Source organism: Mus musculus, chromosome 18 (assembly GCF_000001635.26).
Source record: "Mus musculus strain C57BL/6J chromosome 18, GRCm38.p6 C57BL/6J".
Taxonomy (NCBI): Eukaryota; Metazoa; Chordata; class Mammalia; order Rodentia; family Muridae; genus Mus; species Mus musculus.
This window is the reverse complement of record NC_000084.6, coordinates 63,686,343-63,709,039: the sequence shown is the minus strand read 5'-3', so window position 1 is coordinate 63,709,039 and position 22,697 is coordinate 63,686,343. Positions and strand designations below refer to the sequence as shown.

The 22,697-nt window shown below is 43.1% G+C and overlaps 2 protein-coding genes and 2 long non-coding RNA genes across 6 annotated transcripts in view; 2 read left to right on the top strand and 2 right to left on the bottom strand.

Moving 5' to 3' along the window:
- Nucleotides 1-542, bottom strand: part of Wdr7 (WD repeat domain 7) — a 281,263-nt gene extending 280,721 nt beyond the window's left edge. For 2 of the 3 annotated variants that reach the window (NM_001014981.1, NM_001360837.1), the window contains exon 1: nt 121-345. The gene's annotated coding sequence lies outside the window, so the exon portion shown is untranslated. Of the gene's footprint in view, nt 1-120 lie in introns of all 3 variants that reach the window. The other variant, XM_006525478.4, reaches the window with a different exon arrangement.
- On the top strand, nt 467-15,358 carry Gm41754 (predicted gene, 41754). The gene is made up of 2 exons (NR_166730.1): nt 467-596; nt 14,772-15,358. It is a non-coding gene; the product is annotated as a predicted gene, 41754 (long non-coding RNA).
- Gm41753 lies at nt 4,686-8,420 on the bottom strand. The gene is made up of 2 exons (XR_877482.2): nt 8,336-8,420; nt 4,686-5,474 (listed from the first exon to the last, which is right to left on the bottom strand). It is a non-coding gene; the product is annotated as a predicted gene, 41753 (long non-coding RNA).
- Nucleotides 15,359-16,680: 1,322 nt separating the features above from the next.
- The window catches only part of Txnl1 (thioredoxin-like 1), a 29,559-nt gene continuing 23,542 nt past the window's right edge, over nt 16,681-22,697 (top strand). The window contains exon 1 of the mRNA NM_016792.4: nt 16,681-16,964. Within this exon, the coding sequence (NP_058072.2) occupies nt 16,867-16,964 (98 nt within the window). The 5' untranslated portion in view covers nt 16,681-16,866. The remainder of the gene's footprint in view (nt 16,965-22,697) is intronic.

Sequence of the window (22,697 nt, the reverse complement as noted above, 5' to 3'; positions counted from 1 at the left end):
ATCTGACAGCTGGAAGGTCTCCAGCTAGGGAGGGCTCGTGACCCTTGACCTTTAACCCCTGCCTTCCAAGGCTAAGCTCTAAAGCTGGGTTTTCACAAGGAGGCTCCAAAGCGCTCCTACCTGTCAAATCTTCACCTCAGGCGATAATCATGTCTGTAGGGGATGCTGTGGGCGCCCCCGCAAAGAAGGCAAAGGAGGAGGTGTAGGCGAGGAGGACCAGCGAGGCAAAGCCCGGGTGGGCGACCCCGAGGGACCCCACGCCGATGTAGCCGCCCTCACCCTGCCTGGTTGCAAGGAGCCACCGCCGCTGCTGCTGCAGTAAATCAGCTGACACCGGCCTCAATTGCCGTAAATCGGCTGACACCGGCCTCAACTGCCGTGACGCCGCTGCAACTGTCGCAAAAGAGAGCCAGGGTGGAAAACGCTCAGGGTTTCTCAACTCGCCCAGTCCAGGCAGGCGTGGTCTGGTTACTATGGCGACTGGAGCCCGCTATAAGGACGCAGTCGCCATGTTATCTACTCTTCAGTCTGGTCTAGACTGCGTTCTTGATTCCAATTCTTGTGTAGAGTGACGGAAAACATACAAGGATGGAACGGTGAGCCTAGAAAATCAGGTCTTTCCTGGATCAGGGTGATAAAAGTTTACATTTCGCCCCGAAGTATGGGTTCAGGTGGCAGGAAATTATACTGTTTGCTTCTGGTCAGCAGGACAAGCATCTAAGGAAGCGCCTCCACAGCAAGCACACACACACACACACACACACACACACACACACACGCCCTAGGAAAATATTCAGGTCTTCTGTATTAAAGGCTGTGATGACTGCAGAGCCAGCCCACCAATCTTACCTTCTCTTTCTCCCACATCTCCTCCAGCATTTGTTGTCAGTTGTTTTGTTGATCTATGACGTTCTGATTGAGGTAAGATGAAATCTCAAAGTTGTTTTGATTTGCATGTCCCTAATTGCTAAGGCAAATGAACTTTTTTTTAAAGACGAGGCCAACTTATTTTAGGTTTTCTCTCTCTCTCTCTCCCTCTCTCTCTCTCTCTCTCTCTCTCTCTCTCTCATATTACACCCAGGGTGTAGCTTCCCCTCCCTTCCCTCACCCCAGTCTTTCTCCTCAGAAAAGAGCAGCCTCCCACTAACATCAACCAATCACTGCATAACAAGTTACACTAAGGCCAGGTACAAACAGCCACATGGAAACTGGACAAGGCAACCCAATAGGAGGAAAAGGGTCCCACAGGTATAAGAGTCAGGGACAGCCCCCATCTCTACTCCCACTGCTAAAATTTCCACAAGGACAACAAACTACTCAGCCATAATTTGTGTGCAGAGGACCTTGGTTAGACCCCTACAGATTCCCTGATCTTGGCAAGACCCCATGAGCCCCAGTCTGTTGATTCTGTGGGCCATATTCCCATGTTCTCTCAGCGTCCCGGACCCCTCTGGTTCCTCCAATCCTTCCTCCCACTCCTCCAAAGGACTCACAAACTCCACCTAATGTTTGGCTGTAGGACATTGCATCTGTTCCCATAAGTTGCTGGATGGAGTCTCTCTGGTCTCTTTGATGATAATTCTGCTAGACTCTAGTCCCAGAACACTATACAGGCAGTACAAACTGTAGGTTGAAGGTTTTGTGGCTGGGTTAGTGTCCTAATCCATCCCCTTGAGGCCTTGCCTGGTTACAGAAAATGGTCCATTCAGGCTCTGTGTGTGCTCCCCATTACTAGAGGTCTTTGCCAGGGTTACTCTCATAGATTTTATGCAGTTTCCATTGTAGTGGGTTTCCAACTGTCTCCCAATTCCATTTGTTTCTCTAAGTATCCCCCACACACTACCTGATTTCTCCTGTTCCCAACCCTACCCACCCAGTCCACCAGCAATATTTATTCTACTTGCCCTTCCCAGGGAGTTCCTTGCTTCTCCAACTAAGCCCTCCTTGTTACTTAACCTCTCTGGGTCCATGAACCATAGCATGATTGTCTTTTTCTTTATAGCTAATATCCTCTTATAATTGAGGACATACCATGTTTGTCTTTCTGTGTCTGGGTTATCTCACTCAAGATGATTTTGTTTCCTAGTTCTATCAGTTTGTCTGCAAATTTCATGATATTTTTGTTTTTAACAGCCGAGTAATACCCCACTGTGTAAATGTACCATATTTTCTTTATCCACTCTTCAATTGAGGGACATCTAGGTTGTTTCCAGTTCCTGGCTATTATGAATAAAGCTGCTATGAACATAGTTGAGAAAGTGTCCTTGTGACAGGATGAAATGTCCTTTGGGTATATGTAGAGGAATTTTAATCCAGCAACATAGCTACTCTGACTAGAATACAGACACACTCTTAGTAACACCTTTAATTCCAAACAATGAAAGTAAAGTTAATTTGTAGAAAGAAACATCAGGGTTTGAAAGTATAATTTTGATGTATAATTGAGTGGCAAAGTAATGAATCAGAGAAAGATTTGATAGAATAGGATATGAGAAAGGGAAGGGAAGCTACTTAAGAAGGGGCAGTGCAGAAAAAGAAGGCAGTTTTACCAGACCAGTTCTAGACAGTTTGCAGAGAGAGAGAGAACAAGGTAGACACAGGTGAACGAGCCAGAGGATAAGAAGGAGCCAGAATACTGAAACATACAGTCAAAGTTAGTATGAAGCCAAACAGAGCAACTCAGTTGGAAGCTGAAAGAAGCCAGTTTGGACCAGTCAGCATAGAGAGGAATTTTGAGCCAGAACAGCTGGGTTGACCAACCAACTAGAGCACAGAAAGAACTAGAAAGGGTGAGTGTGCTCAACAGTAAGTCTCAGAGGCTGAGAACATTATAGACCTATATTAGATTGTACAAAGGCTAGGAGCTTCCAGCTCTAGGCCTAGGTTAACAAAGCAAGGCAGTAAGCCTCAGAGATGACAATTACATCAGGTGAATAAAAGCTACTTTTACAGATACATGCCCAGTATATCTGGGTCTTGAGGTAGACTGATTCCCAATTTTCTGAGAAACAGCCATATTGACTTCCAAAGTGGTTGTACAAGTTTGCATTCCCACCAGCAGTGGAGAAGTATTTGCCTTTTCCACTGTAGAGTTTAGGAGTGTAAAAAAACGATGATCTTGGCTTAAAAAAAAAAAAGTGACATATTAGCCACTAAATGGCAAATAGAAAACATTTACTTTGAAGGGACTGAGTCTAGCATACATTTAGGCTCGGGGGATGTGTTAACAGGGGAAGAGAAATTAGCAATGATTTCTAAAGCTAAAAGACCTCTATTTACATTAAGAAAGTGAAGTCTTTGAGTGTGGCTGATCAGCTATAGTATTAAGGCTCACCAATGGTGTACGTGCTTAAGTAGCTATGAGTGGTTCATTCTAGAAGCATAAGAAGCCCTTTAAGGAATCACACTGTCCAAGCCCCTCCTTGTCCTATAGCTACCTGTCGACACTCTAGTTACCAGACAGCCTCGAATGGGAATGGGAGTGGGAATGGGAGTGGGAATGGGAGATGCCCAGCTCATTATTCTCTCACCTAGGCACATTTGCACAGGTGCCTATCAGCAGGCCAGGTGTCCACGCAGGAGGCCGGGTGTCCAGGCCAGTGGTTCTCACATGGTACCTGGGTACTGTTAACAGCCAGGAGTGATACCAATTCCTAGCTATGATGAGGCAAGGAAAGTGAAGGGCATGAATTAGAAAATGGTATGGCCTAAGCTGCAAACTCTGGCGGTGTCGTAACCTGTGGCAACAGAGCAAGAAGGAATAGTGTATCTAGATCTCATCATTTTCTGATATCCAATAAGCTCTATGGAGGGAACTTGATGCAGGCCATGAACATCATCTTCCTGGGACAAAGGTCAGGATAGAGAAAGATTGCAAATATAGATGGAAGAGCACACACACACAAAATGAACATTAAACTGCCTTCTCAGATCTGATTCTTATAGTTCTTTTCACAGTGTGTCTTAGAAACCTCCTTAGAGGTCTTGTTTTAGATGCTTTCTGTGACCTGGAAGGACAGTTAAAGTGTGGTGTGGTGTGGTGTGTGTGTGTGTGCAGTATTTAGGTACAAACCCGGAGCTTCATTCCTAAGCTGTGGAAGGACAGGTAGAAATAATATTAATCCATCTCTTCTGAACTGAACTGGATGCCTCCCAACACCAGAATTCATTACATTGAAGCCCTGAATCCCAGTACGGTTTCACTGTTTTTGAAAATGAGACTTAAGGCTCATTAAAGATCCTTATGTTAAGTGAGGTCAAAAGTCAAGATCCTGTTCTTGTTATTGGCAGCATAAACTACAGCTCAATGCCTGAGGACTCCTTACCAAAGCTTGAGGAGGTCTCTACTCAGGTGTACCCAGTCCTCAAGGATGCCACAAAAGTGATGTAAGGGTGATTCAGGGTGAAGCAAAGTTGGTGAATTTATTGATTGATTGAAAAGACACACTTGGGAAAGAGACAGGTATTCAAAGAGGAGCATACCCCAGTACCTCAGGTGAGGTTGTATATGCAGTTGTAGGGCTTGAAGCTGCTTAATCTATAACTAAACTTAGATTTTAGGCCAATATATTCCATTTTTAATTCAAAGCTGAGGGGTTTGTTTGGTTGGTTGGTTTGGTTTGGTTTGGTTTGGTTTGGTTTGGTTTGGTACATGGTGCAGGCTGGAGGAAAAACAGACTAGAAAATTAACATTGAGACACATTGATCAAAGGGATCTTTAATCATAGAAATGTCACAAGGAAGTTGGACATAAGGTATAAGTTCATTACATGATATTTTAATTGTGAAAATTGATTAAATATTTTATTTTTAAAATATTTTAATTGAAGTAGAATTGCACCACTTTCTTGGCCCTTTCCTCCCTCTGCACGCCCCCCCCCCAGTTTCCCTCCCTCAAACTTCTTCCATGAATCTCCAATCTCAAACTGCTAACCTCATTTTCTTTTATTTATTGCACACTTTGTGTGTGCACAAATATATCCAATTTATTTACAATCCACTGAGTCCATTTTTGCTATTTTTGCATATACGATTTTGAGGCTGACAACAACTCAGCATCAGACAACCAATAGGAGGAAAAAGGCTCATCTCTGGGAGAGGCTAAGCCTCTTTCTCCCAGAAGTCAATTGTTGCTGGTAGGTTTTTGCCTAGGTGTTAGACCCTGAGAAGTTTTTTCTCCTTCTACATTAATAGATCCATTGTTTTTTGCTCTTGTCCCTATCTTGTTTATATAGACATTTATAGAACAGTGCTTCACAGCAGACATCTGTCATTCAGGCTCTTAGATTCCTTATGCCCCTCTCTTCCACAATGCTCCATTGGCCAGAGATGCAGGAGCTGTGGTGTAGCTATATCCACTGGGGCTGGCTCCCCATGATCCATTGATCTCTGCATTATGTCCGGTTGTGGTTTTCTGCGATCGTTTCCATTTTCTGTAAGGAAAAGCTCCAGTGAGGTGTGGTAGTCATGCTTACCTGTGGGCGTAAGGATAAGATTTTAGAATGTGGTGATGGATTACACTGATCCATGACCCCACCAGCCCCGGGAAACTAGCTAGGTTTCCAGTACCGGGCATGGCTTTGTAGTGGTAAATATTATTCCTGGGGGTGGGGGAGTTGCCCCACTTAGATCATATTGTTACCAAATAAAAAATATAAAAACCTTTATATTTATAATAAGCCTTAAAGCATTAGAGCTGGGCAGATGTCAACCCTCTATGCTATTTTGTCTACTTCCCTGTCAATAACCCCAAGATGTCACTTGTCATGTTCTGCCTGGACTGCTCCTACTCAACAGGTTGGCCCTCAGGGCTGTGTGCTCACGATCCATCTACCCCATGGCAACCCCATCCTTCTTCTTCCTCTTTCCTCCTGGTTTCTGCCTGGGAGCCCAAGCCCAGGAACCTTTGGTCTGCCCCCTCTCTTCTGCCCACCCCAGGATGTAGGCATTTTTATTGACTAATCATGAATAGCATGGAGAGTAAGGGTTACATAACAAAGGCTGGTATATGTGAGGATCTGCTTGTCTTGGAGCAACCAGATCTTGGGGTACAGAATGTAGCATTTGAAGACAAGCAACACCAGATCAACCTCCTACATGATTCCTCCACTTTTGAGTAGGCTTTATTTCTATTAAGACAGCTGTTGGTTGCCACTTCTTGCACCTTTATGCCTACCTAGCCATGATGGTAAGTTGTATGTTTCATAGGTGTTAAAGATGGATAGAACTGTCTAATTGATTCCTTCCCTTGATAGTTTTCATAGTATTTTCTGGAATTATGAGTACTAGACCACAGAACAAAGGCTTATAGGTCAGATCCAGCTAAAGTCATCCAGGTCATGTGTCCTGGTTTGTGGTTTCTTCAGAAAAGCAGGCCCACTTCAACCCCTAAGAAGTAACCAAGAACTACAGTATATTGCCTGGGAGTTGTGGTGATTTGAATATGTATAACCCAATAGGAAGTAGCACTATTAGGAGATGTGGCCTTGGTACAGGAAGTGTGTCACTGAGTAGTTCGGCTTTGAGGTCTCCTAGTGCTCAAGTTCTGCTCATGCATAAGGACACCCTCCTCCTGACTGCCTGCAAAAGAGAGCCTTTTTCTGACTGCCTTTGTAAGACCCCCCTTTCGGGGACCCCTACTCTAGTCTCGGGAGTGTGAGAGCACCCAAAGAAACATGAGGACCCATCTTGCTGTAATTACATGAGAACGTTTAATTATGGAGCTCCGGACCGACATGTATTCCACACAGGAGATAACGAATGCCGGCCACGAGGCTCGAAAGCTAGGGGGTTTTATGGGGTAAGGGGCTTAGGGGTGTGGAATTCAGCATAGCGACACACTATTGGCTTATTCAAACATTATCAGAAAGATTACATGTACGTGCAGGGTGTCAGAGTTCTGTGAGTTGTTGACTCAGTTCAGATAGCCCTGTTATGTCTTTACATTCCCTTTATCTTATGGTCAAGATGTTCCCAGGAATGTTTTAACTACGGGGCATACCCAGGTTTGTTTTTCTCTTTTCTCAGCCCCAGGCAGCCTCTAGGCTCACAAACAACCAGCAATTTCTGAGTACTTTATATGACTTACAGGTCTTGAAATTTCATCTTTCTTTCATTCCCCTCTTCTTCTACTAAGTATTTCTAATCTTAGAATTTCACAGGTCTATATCTCTATGTGGAGAATACTGCATTTACTCTATCTTTAACACGGGAACAAAAACAGAATAAGAAGGGATAGTAAACAGAACTAGGCAGGGACCCTTCTAGTGAGGCTTGAGGGTCTCAGCATGACGCAGGTGTACGTAGATCAGATCTCTGGCTGGAACTGGTGAGATGTCTTTGGGGTACCCGGCTCGTTCACTGTAGCCAGTTGTGACCAGACTTCTTTCTGCACCACCTGCAAGCCTTTTAACTTAGCATACAGATCATTATTATAACAACATAGGTTTAAACACATCATTTAAGACGGTGATGGGCATAGGAGCCCCATAAAGGATCTCAAAAAGAGTAAAACTGAATCAAGAGGGAGTATTCTCAGTTCTAAATAGGGCAAGGGGAAGAAGCGCCAAGTCTGTGCCAGTCTCTAGGATTAATTTTGTCAAGGTCTGTTTAGAGTTTTATTTATTCTTTCTATCTGTCCTGAGCTCTGAGGTCTGTACACACAATATAATTTTCATTTGACCTCTAAATACTTGGCCACACCCTGACTTACCTGGGCAACAAAGGCAGGGCCATTATCTGACACTATTGCTTTTGGCACTCCGAACCTTGGAAAAATTTTCTCTAATAATCTTCTTGATGACTATTTGAGCAGTCTCATTTTTATAGGGAATAGCTTTAATTTATCTTGAGAATGTTCACAAAAACCAGAAGGTATTCATACACATATTTTTCTTAGTAAAGTCTATTTTTCAGTAGATGTCAGGTCTGTCTTCTCATGAGAGGACTAGTTTTCTTTTTTCAGTTTCTACTATTTTATACAGGGTTTCTTTTACCAGTCTTAATTTGTCTATAACTTGATAGTCTTCAGACTGTCAGGATCATTGCTCTTTAGGATGCCTGTTTGGCGGTTAGATTTGCCATCTGATTTTTTTTTTAGCCACAGCATCTTAGGTCTTTTTCTGCAGTTGTCAACAGCTCTCTTTGTCTGTATATTGCTCTGTACAGTGGCAAAAGCATACCTGCTGTCAGTGTAGACTTTTCTTTTACCATTTATAGAGCTTATATCAAAGCCACAAGTTTAGCTTTCTGGGCTGAAGTCCCTTCAGGGAGGCTGCTGGCCTAGATCACTTGCTTTCTGTCCACCACTGCACTGTTGTCCCCGCTTTCTGCTTACCTTTAACCGTGAGGCTACTGCCATCCGTGTACCAGCTCAAACTCTCAGGCCAAGGCTGATCTGATCCTTCAGATCATTTCGAGTATGAGTTTATTCTGCCAGAATGTCAGCACAGTGATGAGTAGGTGAAGTCTCAGGCAGGTTAGCAGGGGGAACGAAGGTCACTCGTTCAGTCAACAAAAAGCTCTGATAACGTGTCTATCGGTCAGGGGAACGGTTGGATAATGTTTTTAAAAGCGTTAGCCATCAGTCAGGGGGGCTGAACCACACTTTTTAGGGCATGTGCCAAGTTTTGTCTCAGAGTCAATTTATCTTCGTCCTTGACCAGAAGCCACAATATGCAGACAGGCAAGCCATCCTACAGTCACCAGGTCTAATTTCTTACAAGTATACCACAGGTCTTTTCCAGGGTCTCAATCTCTGAGTAAGAACCTCTTTGGCAAAACCTTTGTTCTCAGTCACATTTAGGAGTCCCAAAGTTGGGGACAGCATTAGGGCAGTCTTAATAGCATCCAAGTCCATTCAAGATTGTTCTTTATTTTTTATATACGAAGGGCTGTTTATCTCTTTAATTTAGCAAAACCTGGAATCCACAATTCGCAAAAGCCCGCAGTGCCCAGGAACTTTTCTAGCTTGTTTTGCACTGGTTGGTGGGGGAATATGAAACATAGTCTCTTTTCTAGCTGCTTCAACAGGTAGGCTACCGGTCTCTTCTAAAGACTCAGCTTCTGTGTTACCACCCCTTTTGCTATCTCTTTACTTTTAGCCACGAACAGTTGAAGGGTTTGGTCATGGGGGGGGGGTGGGGGCTCCTCTTCTTTTTGTTGGGGCAGTCTCTTACCCAGTGCTCTTTTTCTTAACAGTATGCACATTGATCTTTAGCCAAAAGCTTTCCTTTTGTTGCCAGGTACTTATCTAAGTTTTCTAATTTTCCTGACTTTTGTGACCAGCATTTCATTTTTCTTATCTTTTTTTAATTTTCTGGCTTCCTATTTCTTACAGATCATTTCTAAGTGCTAGCATGTGCCACTTTGCTAGGTCCTAGTCTTTGTCATCCATCTCTCCTGAGTCTGCTGAAGCTTTGCTCTTAGCTCACTTCTTTGCAGACCTCTAGGGGTGTGGAATTCAGCATAGCGACACACTATTGGCTTATTCAAACATTAACAGAAAGATTACATGTACGTGTAGGGTGTCAGAGTTCTGTGAGTTGTTGACTCAGTTCAGATAGCCCTGTTATGTCTTTACATTCCCTTTATCTTATGATCAAGATGTTCCCAGGAATGTTTTAACTATGGGGCATACCCAGGTTTGTTTTTCTCTTTTCTCAGCCCCAGGCAGCCTCTAGGCTCACAAACAACCAGCAATTTCTGAGTACTTTATATGACTTACAGGTCTTGAAATTTCATCTTTCTTTCACCTTCAGACCAAGGTATATAATGCTCAGCTCTTTCTCTGGCACCATGTCTGCCTGTTTGCTGCCATGTTATCTGCCATGATGATAATGGCTGAACCTCTGAAGCTATAAGCCAGCTCCAACTAAATGTTGTTCTTTATAAGAGTTGCCTTGGTCATGGTGCCTCTTCACAGCAATGAAACTCAAATTAAGACAGGAGTCATTTGGACAACCCTGACTAAACCTTCCTTCACTGGTTTCTGGTATCTGGTGCTGGCGGTCTTGTTGGTATTTGGTTCTTGTGAGGAGCTACTACTTGTTGGTCCAAGTTGCTTAACTTCCTTTAAGATCTCTCTCTCTCTCTCTCCCTCTCTCTCTCTCCCTCTCTCTCTCTCTCTCTGTGTGTGTGTGTACATGTTTGTATATTGCGTATAATTTTAGGTATATTTACAATAATGTGATTCCTTATCAGATCCTCTTGGTGTTACTTTTTTTTTTTTAAGATTTATTTATTTTATGTATACGAGTACACTGTCGCTGTCTTCAGACACACCAGAAGAGGGCATCAGATCCCATTATAGATGGTTGAGAGCCACCATTTGCTGGGGATTGAACTTAGGGCCTCTGGAAAAAGCAGTCAATGTTCTTGACCAATGAGCCATCTCTCTATCTCTCCCCCTCTCTGCCCCCTCTTGGCGTTACTTATCACTCCTCCTTCTGTACTGACTGCCCTCCTTTGGAAGGCATTGGAGCTCTCTCCTTGTTGTTTTCTACATCGTATTATCTTTTCCCCTCCCGAGTCCATTTCTTGATACTTCCCTTGTTTGTTCCTGTGGCTGCTCCTTGTTGTCCAGCTGAGGACTAGGGCTAGAAACTGGGGATGAGAATGAACATGTGGCCTTTGTCTTTCTGGGTCTGGGTGCCTCACTCGGTGGAGTTTTTTCTAGGTCCATCCATTTATCTGCAAATCGAATGTTTCTTTACAGCTGGATAGTACATATGTATGTCCTGAGGAGTCCATTTTCATATCTCATTTTATCTCCACTCAGAAACTAGGCCATGGACCATTTGCTCTCTATCCTGGGTGAAAGGTACTCTGCTTCTGCAGGTCTGCAGCTGATCACCCTAAAGTGCAGCTTCCCTTAGCACCTCAAAGTGAGACAGTAGGAAGCTAGGTAAAGCCTCAGCAGGGAATTGTGCTTCTCTAGGCTGAAGTAGGGGGTGGGGGCGGGGGGGGGGACTTCTCTTTGTCCTTTGTTCTCAGTACTCTCAGAGTGTGGGTTCACATGGTAAAAGCTCACTGTGAGTTTGCACATAATTTCAGTCATAAATTGAATACGAGGTTAGCACAGAGAATATCTACGTGCATATACTCTAGGAGCAATTATCTGGCCTAATTTTCACCATTTGTTGCTAGCTTGCAGGGTCATGGAAAAGGTTCAGACTATAAGCCATCCTTGAAGCTTTGTTTAGACAAACTCAGTCAATAGCTTATCTCCTGTTTTGCACCTGGTGTCCTGTGGTGTACACCTTCTTTAGTTAGTGGTTTCTGTAACCCCTTGGAAAGTGCCCTAAGTTTTAGAAGTCTGCTATTATCTCAGAAGCAATTAACCAGTCCTGTTATAAAAGAATGTCTCTGTGGGTGTTGCCATTTGGAAACAATGGTAATCCTTGCATGATGGAGGTTTCTGCAGAATAAACGCTCTTTGTCTTTGGATAAATGAGTCTGGGGCCTTCCTTCAGCGATTTTCAGGCCCTTTCGTGCACCACATTTTCATTCCCCATCATCTTTTAAAGCACATTTAGCCTGTTTCCATGTCATGGCTAGTATGAGTAGGCCAGACAGCTATGAATATTGTTGAGCAAGTAGATGGAGTTGGCCGTTGAGTCTTTTCAGTCTATGCCAAGCAATGGTACAGCTGGATCATATGGTAGATTTAGTTTTCATTTTTTGAGGATCCTTCATACTGATTTCCAGAGTGGCTGCACACATTTGCATTTCCACCTGAACTGGCTGGTTCTGTGTGTCAACTTGACACAGGCTGGAGTTATCACAGAGAAAGGAGCCTTCCTTGAGTAAATGCCTCCATGAGATCCAACTGTAAGGGATTTCCTCAATTAGTGATCAAGGGTGGGAGGGCCCCTTGTAGGTGGTGCCATCCTGGGCTGGTAGTCCTGGGTTCTATAGGAAAGCAAGTTGAGCAAGCCAGTAAGCAGCATTCCTCCATGTATCTACTTCCTTCTGCATCTATTCCTGCCTCCAAGTTCCTGCCCTGTGTGAGTTCCTATCCTGACTTCCTTTGGTGATGAACAACAATGTGGAAGTGTAATCTGAATAAACCCTTTCCTCCCAAACTTGCTTCTTGGTCATGATGTTTTATGCAGGAATAGAAACCCTAAGACAACACCTACCACCATTTGTTATCAGTTGTGCTGTTGCTTTTTGCCATTTTGACTGGGGTGGACTGGCATTTCATTGAGTTGGTCTATATTTCTACTTTGTGCCAGTGTGGGAAGCCATATGTGCTGTTGCAGGGTGGCGCTGCCTACCACGCATACATAGGCAGTAAAGTTTTTTTGCCAAAATGAGGTTTTGAGAATTAACCAATCAGATGAGAGACAAGTTAACCAATCAGATGAGAGACAAGTTAACCAATCAGATGTGAGACACGCAAATGAGGTGGTAAGCATAACCCATGCATAACCAATCCCGGTGTGAGACACGCCTCTCCTAGGCCTATATAAGCAGCACCAGTTCTGGGCTTGGAGTCTCTTTGCCTTTGCAATCAAGCTCTCCCAATAAACGTGTGCAGAAGGATCCTGTTGCAGCGTCGTTCTTGCTGGTGAGTTGGGCGCGCACAAGATGCCAGTATCAGATTATTTCTGTTATTGTAGCTCTACAATCTATCTTAATGTCTGGAAGTCCCTAGTGTTCTTCTTTTGCTCAATTTGCTTTAGCTATCTGGATTGTTTTCTGATTTTATATGCATCTTGTGATTTTCTTTTCTATTTCTATAAAGAATTTTGTGGGTATATTGATTGGGATTGCATTGAATCTGTAAACTACTTTTTATAGGGTGGTCATTTTCACATCTTAATTCCACTGATCCATGAACACAGGTTACCTTCCCACATCTTAATGTCTTTTTCCATCTCTTTTTCCAGAGCATTGTAGTTTTCATTGTAGAGGTCTTTTATCTCCTTGGTTAGTTTATTTCAAGATATTTTGTTGTCTAGAATGATATTGTAAATGGGAGTGTGCCCATAAGGTCTTTCTCAGTGTTTGTTGTTGGTGTCATTACATATTTTTAACAACCTGGTTTGTGAAGTTTCTCGGTTAATTGGTCTATGGTCTAGCTACTTATTTTAAAAACATCTGGGTGTTATCCAGTGACAAACTCAGAACAAAGCAAGAGAAGGGTTTTCCCTTTCTCATACTCTTTGTGGTGGTTAGAATATGCTTGACCTAGGGAGTTGAGTGGTACTATTAGGTGGTGTGGTCTTTTTTTTTTTTTTAAAGATTTATTTATTTATTATATGTAAGTACACTAGCTGTTTTCAGACACTCCAGAAGAGGGAGTCAGATCTCGTTACAGATGGTTGTGAGCCACCATGTGGTTGCTGGGATTTGAACTCGGGACCTTTGGAAGAGCAGTCGGGTGCTCTTACCCACTGAGCCATCTCACCAGCCCAGGTGGTGTGGTCTTGTTGGACAAAGTGTGTCACCGTGGGGGTGGTGGGTCTTGAGAACCTCATCTTAGTTGCCTAGAAGCAAGTCTTCTTCCGCTGGGTTTCCATCAAGATGTAGAACTCTTGGCTCCTTATGCCTTCCTAGACACTCCCATGCTACATGCCTTGATAATAATGGACTGAACTTCTGAAACTGTAAGCAAGACCCAATTAAATGTTGTCCTTTATAAGGCTGTAAGTTATGGTGTCTTTTCACAGCGAAGAAACCCTAAGACACCCCTCCTATTTCCTAATTAGCTATTCTGTCTTAATTTAATAAGATCAGTGTGGTGGTTTGAATATTCTTGTCCCATGGAGTGGCACTATTAGGAGGTATGGCCTTGATGGAGTAGATGTTAAAAGAAAGATGAAATTTCGAGACCTGTAAGTCATGTAAAGTACTCAGAAATTGCTGGTTGTTTGTGAGCCTAGAGGCTACCTGGGGCTGAGAATAAAGAAAAACAAACCTGGGTATGCCCCGTAGTTAAAACATTTCTGGGAACAGCTTAACCTTAAAGATAAAGAGGAATGTGAGGACATAACAGGGCTATCTAAACTGAGTCAACAACTCACAGAACTCTGACACCCTGCACGTACATGTAATTTTTCTGCTGATGTTTGAATAAGCCAATAGTGTGTCGCTATGCTGAATTCCACACCCCTAAGCACCTTACCCCATAAAAACCCCTAGCTTCTGAGCCTCATGGCCGACATCCGTTATTGCCTGTGTGGGATGCATGTCGTCCTGAGCTCCATAATTAAACAACCTCATGTAATTACATCAAGATGGCCCTTCGTGATTTTTTTGGGTGCACGCCGAATCGGGAGTTGAGTGGGGGTTTCCCCACTAGGTTCTATCAATGTAACCTTGTTGAAGGAATTGTGTCACTGTGAGTATGGGTTTTAAGACCTTTGTTTTAGCTGCCTGGAAGCCAGTATTCTCCTAGCAGCCTTCAGATGAAGATGTAGAACTCTCAGCTCTGCCTGCACCAGGCCTGCCTGGATGCTGCCATGCTCATGCCTTGATGATAATGGACTGAACCTCTGAACCTGTAAGCCAGCCCCAATTAAATGTTGTCCTTATAAGAGTTGCCTTGGTCATGGTGTCTGTTTGCAGCAGTAAAACCCTAACTAAGACAATCTTTATCTTTGCTAATAATATTTAAAAAATTAAAAAAAAAGATGACCAGATCAGCATCTTATACTGCTCATGTGAAGCTAGAATGCAAAGGGGGTCACATATAAATAAAAAAAAAAGACTCTAGGAAACCACTCCTGCATTCACCCCTCTGTCCCATTTATTCCCACCTGCAGGAATCAGGTGTGGCCGCATGGGCCAAGATGTTTACTGCCTTACCTGAGCATGCGCAGTGATGCTGCATAAGAGGGCTGCCTGCCAGGCTGGACTGTTCCTCGTGATCTGGACCTGTCAGCCTATCTGTGACCGATCTGAGCTCCTGCTTGAAGCGTGTGTGAATTCTGATTGGCTGAGGTGGGGTGGAGCTAGATGAGGTCAGTCAGCACAAGTATGGGAGTTTTGTTGTTTAGTCCTTGCCCTAAGTAGAAGCTAGTTGTAGTAAGAGAAGCTGTTGTAAGTGAAGTTGTTGTAAGAAAAGCTGCAAGAAGGACGGAGGAAGAAGCTGCTGCTGGGGAAGAGAGCTGTAGGGGAAAAAGCCCAAAGAAGCTATTGCGTGAACCGCCTTGGTGTCCAGTGTTGTTCCTGTCGCCACCGGCTTGAAGGACTGTAGCACCCACCACTTCCCACTCTTTTGGACTTCCAGTTTGCTGACCCATGAGATGTTTCTGTTGTACAAGCCACTTTTTCCTGTGGCATTTTTGTTAACACAGCTCTAGCTGACTAACTTACAACTGTTTATAAATAGTGTTTGCTTGGTATTGTATATTTGGTTTGAACATCATTATAATTCACAATTCTGCAAAGTAGATAGTAACACACTTCCCAGACAAGAATGACAAAGTTTGGAGAGGTTAATGGCTTGCCCATCCCTATAGGACCAGTTGCAGAGATTATGGAAAATTCTGCCAGTTTCTATTAAAGTCATTACAGTGTCTAACGTGAATATATATAAATATATATGGATATATATACATAAATATATATGGATATATATACATAAATATATATGGATATATATACATAAATATATATGGATATATATACATAGTGAGATGTATGTACTAAGCAAATATTACCTATTATCTGCACTTTGAATTCACTTGCACATATCTAGAATATTTCTAATACCTTTCTCTCTCTCTCTCCCTCTCTCTCTTTTTTTTCCGAGACAGGGTTTCTCTGTATACTCCTGGCTGCCCTCGAACTCGGAAATCTGCCTGCCTCAGCCTCCCAAGTGCTGGGATTAAAGGCATGCGCCACCACTGCTCAACTACCTTTCTCTTTCAAAATCGAATTACTTTTCTTTACTCAAAAAACTATTGGGTGACTTTCATGCATTTTTTACATCCTATATCAAATATATTTTTGAGAATTTCATACATGCCTATGTGTTTTTGATCAAGTCCATCCCAGTTCCCTCCTGCTGCGATCCTTCTGTATCTCCTGCCCACTTACTTTCCAACTCCTGCTCCTTTTTAAAAAAACCCACTCTACAAGATTGAAGTTACGTCCACCCTTTACCCTGTGTCACAAGCTCACTTCCTGTGCTTCCAACTTTCGTATTTGTTAATTTTGTGTGTCACTAGACTCCAGATTCCTGAAGAAATGGGGGCGTCGCTTTTTGGCATTATTTGGGTACATATGGGTACATTATTTGGGATGTCTGCTCGGGGAACACCCATAGATAATGAAATCCATAAAGCAATGTTCCCATGACGTGTCGAGTGACTCGCCCGTCAGTCTTTGTAAAGGGTGCCGTCACGCGCCCGCATAGGGAAGGAGGGTCCCTTAGCCCGGTCTCCTCAAAGTCAGCGCTTGGTGAAAACAAAGCAAAACAGAACAGAAGAGAACTTTAGGTCAGCGAAGCTAGTAGGAGAGCAATTTCAGAAGCACAGCGGCGCCAAGGAATCGACAGCCATCGCCTGCGCCTGCGCCCTTCCGGCAGTGAGCGCCTCAGGTGGGCACGCAAAAGGAAGTGGCGGAAATGACGTCCAACGCGCGCGGGCCCAGGCTCCCTCAGCGCCCGCGCGGTGGCTGCTGGGTGTTGCGCGCCTTGCCCCTCTCGCTCGCCTCCCAGCCCGCGTCTCCTCCCCCTCCGCTCGCCTGCTCCCTGGCGTGACTCGGCACTCGCAGCTCCGGGAGGACACGTCGTGGTCGCCGTTCCCGCCCAGGCCCCGGCCTCCTGCAGCCCGTCTCCGGCCTCTCTCGGGCTCTGTGCTTCAGTTTTGAGGCCGGAAGCGTCGCGGCCGCCCTGCCGGGCTCTCTGTGAGGATGGTGGGAGTGAAGCCGGTCGGGAGCGATCCAGATTTCCAGCCGGAGCTGAGCGGGGCGGGCTCCAGACTTGCCGTGGTCAAGTTCACCATGAGAGGGTAAGGCCGAGTCTGGGTCGTCCTCTCGGGGTCCCTGCGCCCCCAGCTTCCCCGCCCCCGTTTTCCGGGTCCCAGTTCTCCTGTCGCCTTCTGCTCTGGAATGTCCGGTGGTGACCACAGCCCAGGCGGCTGCCAGGCTTAGGCCTCAGCTCAGAGTGCGGGTCGCAGATGTGCAGAAGGGGCTTCCTGGCGGGCACAGAGGCCACGCTGGCGGGTCCGGACGCCCAGGACATGCCTGCCCGCCCGCCGAGTTTAAAATCGTGGATGTCCCTGCTCTTGGAGGCGGCCCGTGATGCTTCCAGTTTGGAGAGTCTCAGCCTCTACTACTTGCGCCGCTGCCAATCTTTAGGAAGAGCCGGCCATCGTTTGCATTTTAGGATCTGAAAGCTCAGTTTTTAAATTGGTTGATTTCTCTTTACCTGTATTTTCTGCAAAGCCTTTATAAGATCCAGATGAGGGTGTCCATCTATTCGGAATAACTACGTGTAGTCTTAAGGCCTCGTTGGTGCATTTTGAATTAAGTTAATGTTGGGACATTATCTCTATAGTGTGCATAACATGTTTATTCCATGCTTGGTTTTGTTTTAGGCTCAGTATATGCTGATTACAGACACAAAGTACAGTTTGTACATGTCACCGGCTAGACAGACCCTCTGTGTTTGTCCAGACTGCCCTTTTAACTTAATGATTTAAGATGCTAGGAATGTAGAAAGATGTTCACAGATCTAAAGGACAAAAAGCTGGAGGATCGTTTATTGGGTGTGTAATGTGCTCGTCTGCAATTGGAACTAGGCTTTAAGAGCCAAAACTTAGCTTCTATTTACAGAGCCCTTGAATGTAGCAGTACCAAGTTAAAAGGTTTAGAAATCTTCATTTGACCACCTGGCGTTATTTACACACAAACTGGGAGCGAGTTTATGTAACAGGTTTATTTGCCTGTGTTGTTGGTTTTTTTTTTTTTTTGTTGTTGTTGTTTTGTTTTTCCCTCTTTTTTCCTTTTTTGGGGGGGGGGGTGGTTTTGAGATAGGGTTTCTCTGTGTAGCCCTGGCTGTCCTGGAACTCACTCAGACCAGGCTTACACCTCGATCTCAGAAATTCACCTGTCTCTGCCTCCCAAGTGCTGGGAGGTGTGCACCAACAGGCCTGGCCCTGTTTGTTTTTTCTTAAAGCCAGAGAAAAATTCAGTTTCTAGTACAGGGTTCAGTAAATGTTGTGTAGAAGATGTAGATAGCTTTAGGGCACAAGCAGAGAAGGAAACAAGTATAAGGGTTTTGTTGGTGACGTTTGTTTTGTTTTGGGGCCAGTCTCCCACAGAACTGAAAGGGGAGAAGTAATTCAATAGAGTCGAGTCTCCATTCAGTTAGGGTCTTTGGAAATTGACAAGGTCAGGCTATATCATGTATTAAGATGTGTCTCAAAGGAGGGTCAGAACTAGAAAAGTCTTCTCAGGCTTCCATGTTTCTAGCTTTTTTCCTAGGAGAGTAGCTGCTTACAGTGAAAGAGAGCAGACAGGAATCCTATTTGTACTCCATCCTTCTACTTCTGGGTAATTGCACTTTTACTCTCTTGTCACTCGGTTATTTAGTTCACCCTTACCATGGCAGAGGCAGTGAGAGAGGTGGAGAAACGTTGCTACTAATGGAATTTTTCTGTTAGCAGTGTGGAGTCATTCTCAGTATACCTGTAGGGACTGAATGGTAAAGAGCTAGATTACTTAATAAATGCTTTAATGGAATGAAAATTATGTTTGTTTTCCTTGTAAAAACTTAAGGAAAATGAGTGCTTACATGTAGAAAACATTTTTAGTTTAAAAGAGTATTTAGGTAACATTTATAAATTAAGTGAGGTTATGTTTTACCCTTAACACTCTTTTTATTTTTAAGTCTTTTGACCATTCTTTCAATGTGGGCAATCAAGCCATTCCTCTCTGAGGCCATTGCAGTCTAACTGGCTTTATTTATACTTTGTGACCTGCAAGGAACTGTCCAATGAAGTCTTCTCAGAGGCTGCTCAGGGAAAGTTAATGTTACCTTCTGGTACCCGATTGTTTACTTCAACTATGTATTTTAAGCCAAATTGCATATGCCTCATCAGCCATTGCTCTAAGTTAATTTTCCTCAAGCAGTGTGTAGATGGCTTGGTTGAAGAATCTGCAACAGCTCTTTGGTATTTACACAGGGCCTTTGAACGTACTGGGTAAACACCCTTCCACTGAGTTAGATTCAAGCTCCATTTTTCTTTATTTTCTTGTTTTCTAACCCCCTCCCCTGCCCCTGCCCCTGCCCCCACAGATGTTAGCCAGGGTTTCTCTGGCTTTACTGGCACTCACTATGTAGACCAGGCTGGCCTCAAAATCACAAGAGATCCACCTACCTCTGCTATCTAAGATTAAAGGCATGGGCCACCATGGCTGGCCCCCATTTCCCTTTTTAAAGTAAAATATATATGACATAAAATTGATGATTTTAGTTCTGTGTGTGTGTGTGTGTGAGAGAGAGAGAGAGAGAGAGAGAGACATACACACACACACACTCAGGTTAGCCTCAAACTTGTGATCCTTCTGCCTTAGCCTTCTGAATGTTGGAATTACAGGTATGCACCACCAAGTGGAGTCATTTTAGCAATTTCAAAGAGTATAAATCAGGGGTGTTATGTGCGTTCACTATTGTGCAATTATTAGCTTTATTTTCTGAAATGGCCATTTCATTCCAAGCAGAAACAGTCTGTTAAGTAGAAATACCCTGTGCTCACTTAGATCCCAATCGCCCATGTCCACGGCCTGTCTCTAGGAATTTGTTTTAGGCAGCGTATGTGAGTGGGCTATGACGATGTGTACTGCCTTTCTTTTCTTAGTCGTTTCATGTAGTATACTTTCATGATTCATCTGCAGTAAAGGATGTCTCGGGAGTACATTCCTTTTTTTCATCTCCTGATGACTCGTGGGTTTACTTGTAGCAGTTAGTAATGAACACTACTCTGGACATTGACATATTACATCTTTTTCAGTCTCTGTTTTAATTCATTTTTTGATAAAGATGGCTTTGAATGCATTAATTCTGTCTGTACTATACTCTTAAGCCTATCAACAATTCAGTTTACTTATATTTTCCTGGCAAGATGAGACTGTTAAGCTATTCATACTATTAAGAGAATGAATTCTATATGTTAAATATCTATTCTGGCAAGATTTCTAAAATCTTGGCACCAAATAGTCGCTTCTTAAATCCGGCCAGATACATTGAGTGGTTGTCAACAGTGCCATTTTATTGTTTTGGTTTGTGGGTATACTAAGCTAAAAGAATGTTGTTTCTTCCCTACTAGTATAATATGAATGATTTTTATCTTCAAGTGGTGAATATATCACATTTTATTTTCATTAATTTGAGTCTTCCTGTTACAGACAGTTTCCTCTCTTTTATTTTCTTAAAGCAGGCCTTATTTTGTGATTGATAGATGTTTATAGTTGCCATTCAGAGAGGATGCTAGTGGTGTATATGAGGATGTTGAATTCCTGTAGTATGTTAGCTTGTTTTGTTTGAAAGTATATTTCTAACATGCACAATGTATAAAATTGTTGAGAACTGAAAGTAATTTACCAAGATAAGAGCCCAGTATCCTGCAGAAGCTACACCGATAAACACTTGTGAGTAACATAGGTGAAGTGACGACCAGGCCATGTTGAGGCCTAGGAGTAAAGTTTCAGTTGGAAGTTTTTGTTTGTTTGTTTGTTTGTTTGGGGCATGGGGGGGAGTCTTTGATAACTAACATTCAAGAAAACACAAATTACTAAACTGTATAGCTTGATAAATTTTCCAAGGTCCACATTTGTATAACCAATACTAAGTAAGAAATACCCCATTATTATTATTGTTATTATTGTTATTATTATTTCTTTTTTTATTAGATATTTTCTTTATTTACATTTCAAATGCAATCCCGAAAGTTCCCTATACCCTCCCACGCCCTGCTTCCCTACCCGCCCACTCCCACTTCTTGGCCCTGGTGTTCCACTGTACTGGGGCATATAAAGTTTGCAATACCAAGGGGCCTCTCTTCCCAATGATAGCTGACTAGGCCATCTTCTGCTACATATGCAGCTAGAGACATGAGCTCTGGGGTACTGGTTAGTTCATTTTGTTGTTCCACCTATAGGGTTACAGACCCCTTCAGCTCCTTGGATGCTCTCTCTAGCTTCTCCATTGGGGGCCCTGTGTTCCATCCTGTAGCTGACTGTGAGCATCTACTTCTGTATTTGCCAGGCACTAGCATAGCCTCATATGAGACAGCTTATACCAGGGCCCCTTCAGCAAAGTCTTGCTGGCGTATGCAGTAGTGTCTGGGTTTGGTAGCTGATTATGGGATGGGTCCCCGGGTGGGATAGTCTGAAATACCCCACTATCAACAATCCCGAGGCTTGCATCCTTGGGCCCCTTCTTTTCACGTTTGGATTCTCACACTCTTAGTTTTGCCTGAATTTAAACCATATAAAAATAGAATTATATTTTATAGATTGCTCCTTTTTAAGAGGATATAATTTCTTCAAGAATGTTTAGGATGTAGTATTATGGCTATTGCTTTATAAAGAAGAACTTGGGGGTGGTAGGTAAAGATTTTGGAGAGTTTAGTTTTTGGCTGGGGATTGAGCCCAGGGACTCGTACATGCTAGGCAAATGATCAGCGGCTGAGCTTCCCTAGCCCTGTTCTTGGCAGTTGTAAAATTTTAAATGAGGTTAAACTAACTTAACTTCTTTGTGACTTGTGTAATATAGCAGGTAGCCAAAGTGTATTATTTTATTAATAAAGTTTAATTATTAAAATAGGTGTATTTTATGTGATTTACAGAACCAGTTACAGATATAGCTTCATTTTAGTAAGAACAGTACATTTAGAAATGGCCTGTTTGAAACTTATCTCCTATGGAAAAACAAGTCCCCATGAAATAAGGCTTTAAAAGTACATACATTTTCTTTATCCATGGTTGTATATATGTTTATACAAGCCTTGCTCAAGATAAAAGCACTGGCTATTATAGAAGGTAGGGGGAAAGAATTTATGAGTCTCGTTTAATATTAGAGTTAGAAGGAGAAAAATGTATTACTAAATTCTCAATAACTTTTAAAATGAACTGGGATTGAATTAGATTTCTGACTTGTCTGTCCCACTTGTGGCCCTTCTAACTAGGGTGTTGGGTTTTGAATGACTTATTTAACTTTTGGCCTTCAGTTCTTGTTTGTTTGTTTGTTTTAGATGGGTCCCTCTTTTATTGTAGCCCTGGCTGTCCCCAAACTTGCTATGTAGACCAGGCTGGCATCCTATTTACAGAGCTCAGCCTTCCTCTGCCTCCCCAGTACTGGGATGGAAAGTTTGTACCCCACACCTCGTCTTCATTTGCTTTTTCAATACTTATTTACATCTAATGTTATCAGTAGTGTCAGGTTTGAGTCTGCTGCCCCTTGCTGTATTTCTCATTGCCTCGTTTGCCTTTATTCTTTACTTTCTTATACTATTTTTGTGAATTATTTGATTCTACTATATCATAAGTTTTTTTGAATTTTAAAATTATTTTACATAGTGCTTTAAATATTTTTCTCTCTAGTAGTCTTAAAATTTATCTATATTAGGTTGCTTAAAATATCTCATGTGTCAACGATACCTGAATTTTTATTTAGCCAGGCCTACCTTTCTGCCTCCAGAATACTGGGATTAAAGGCATGTGCTACCACACCAAGCCTT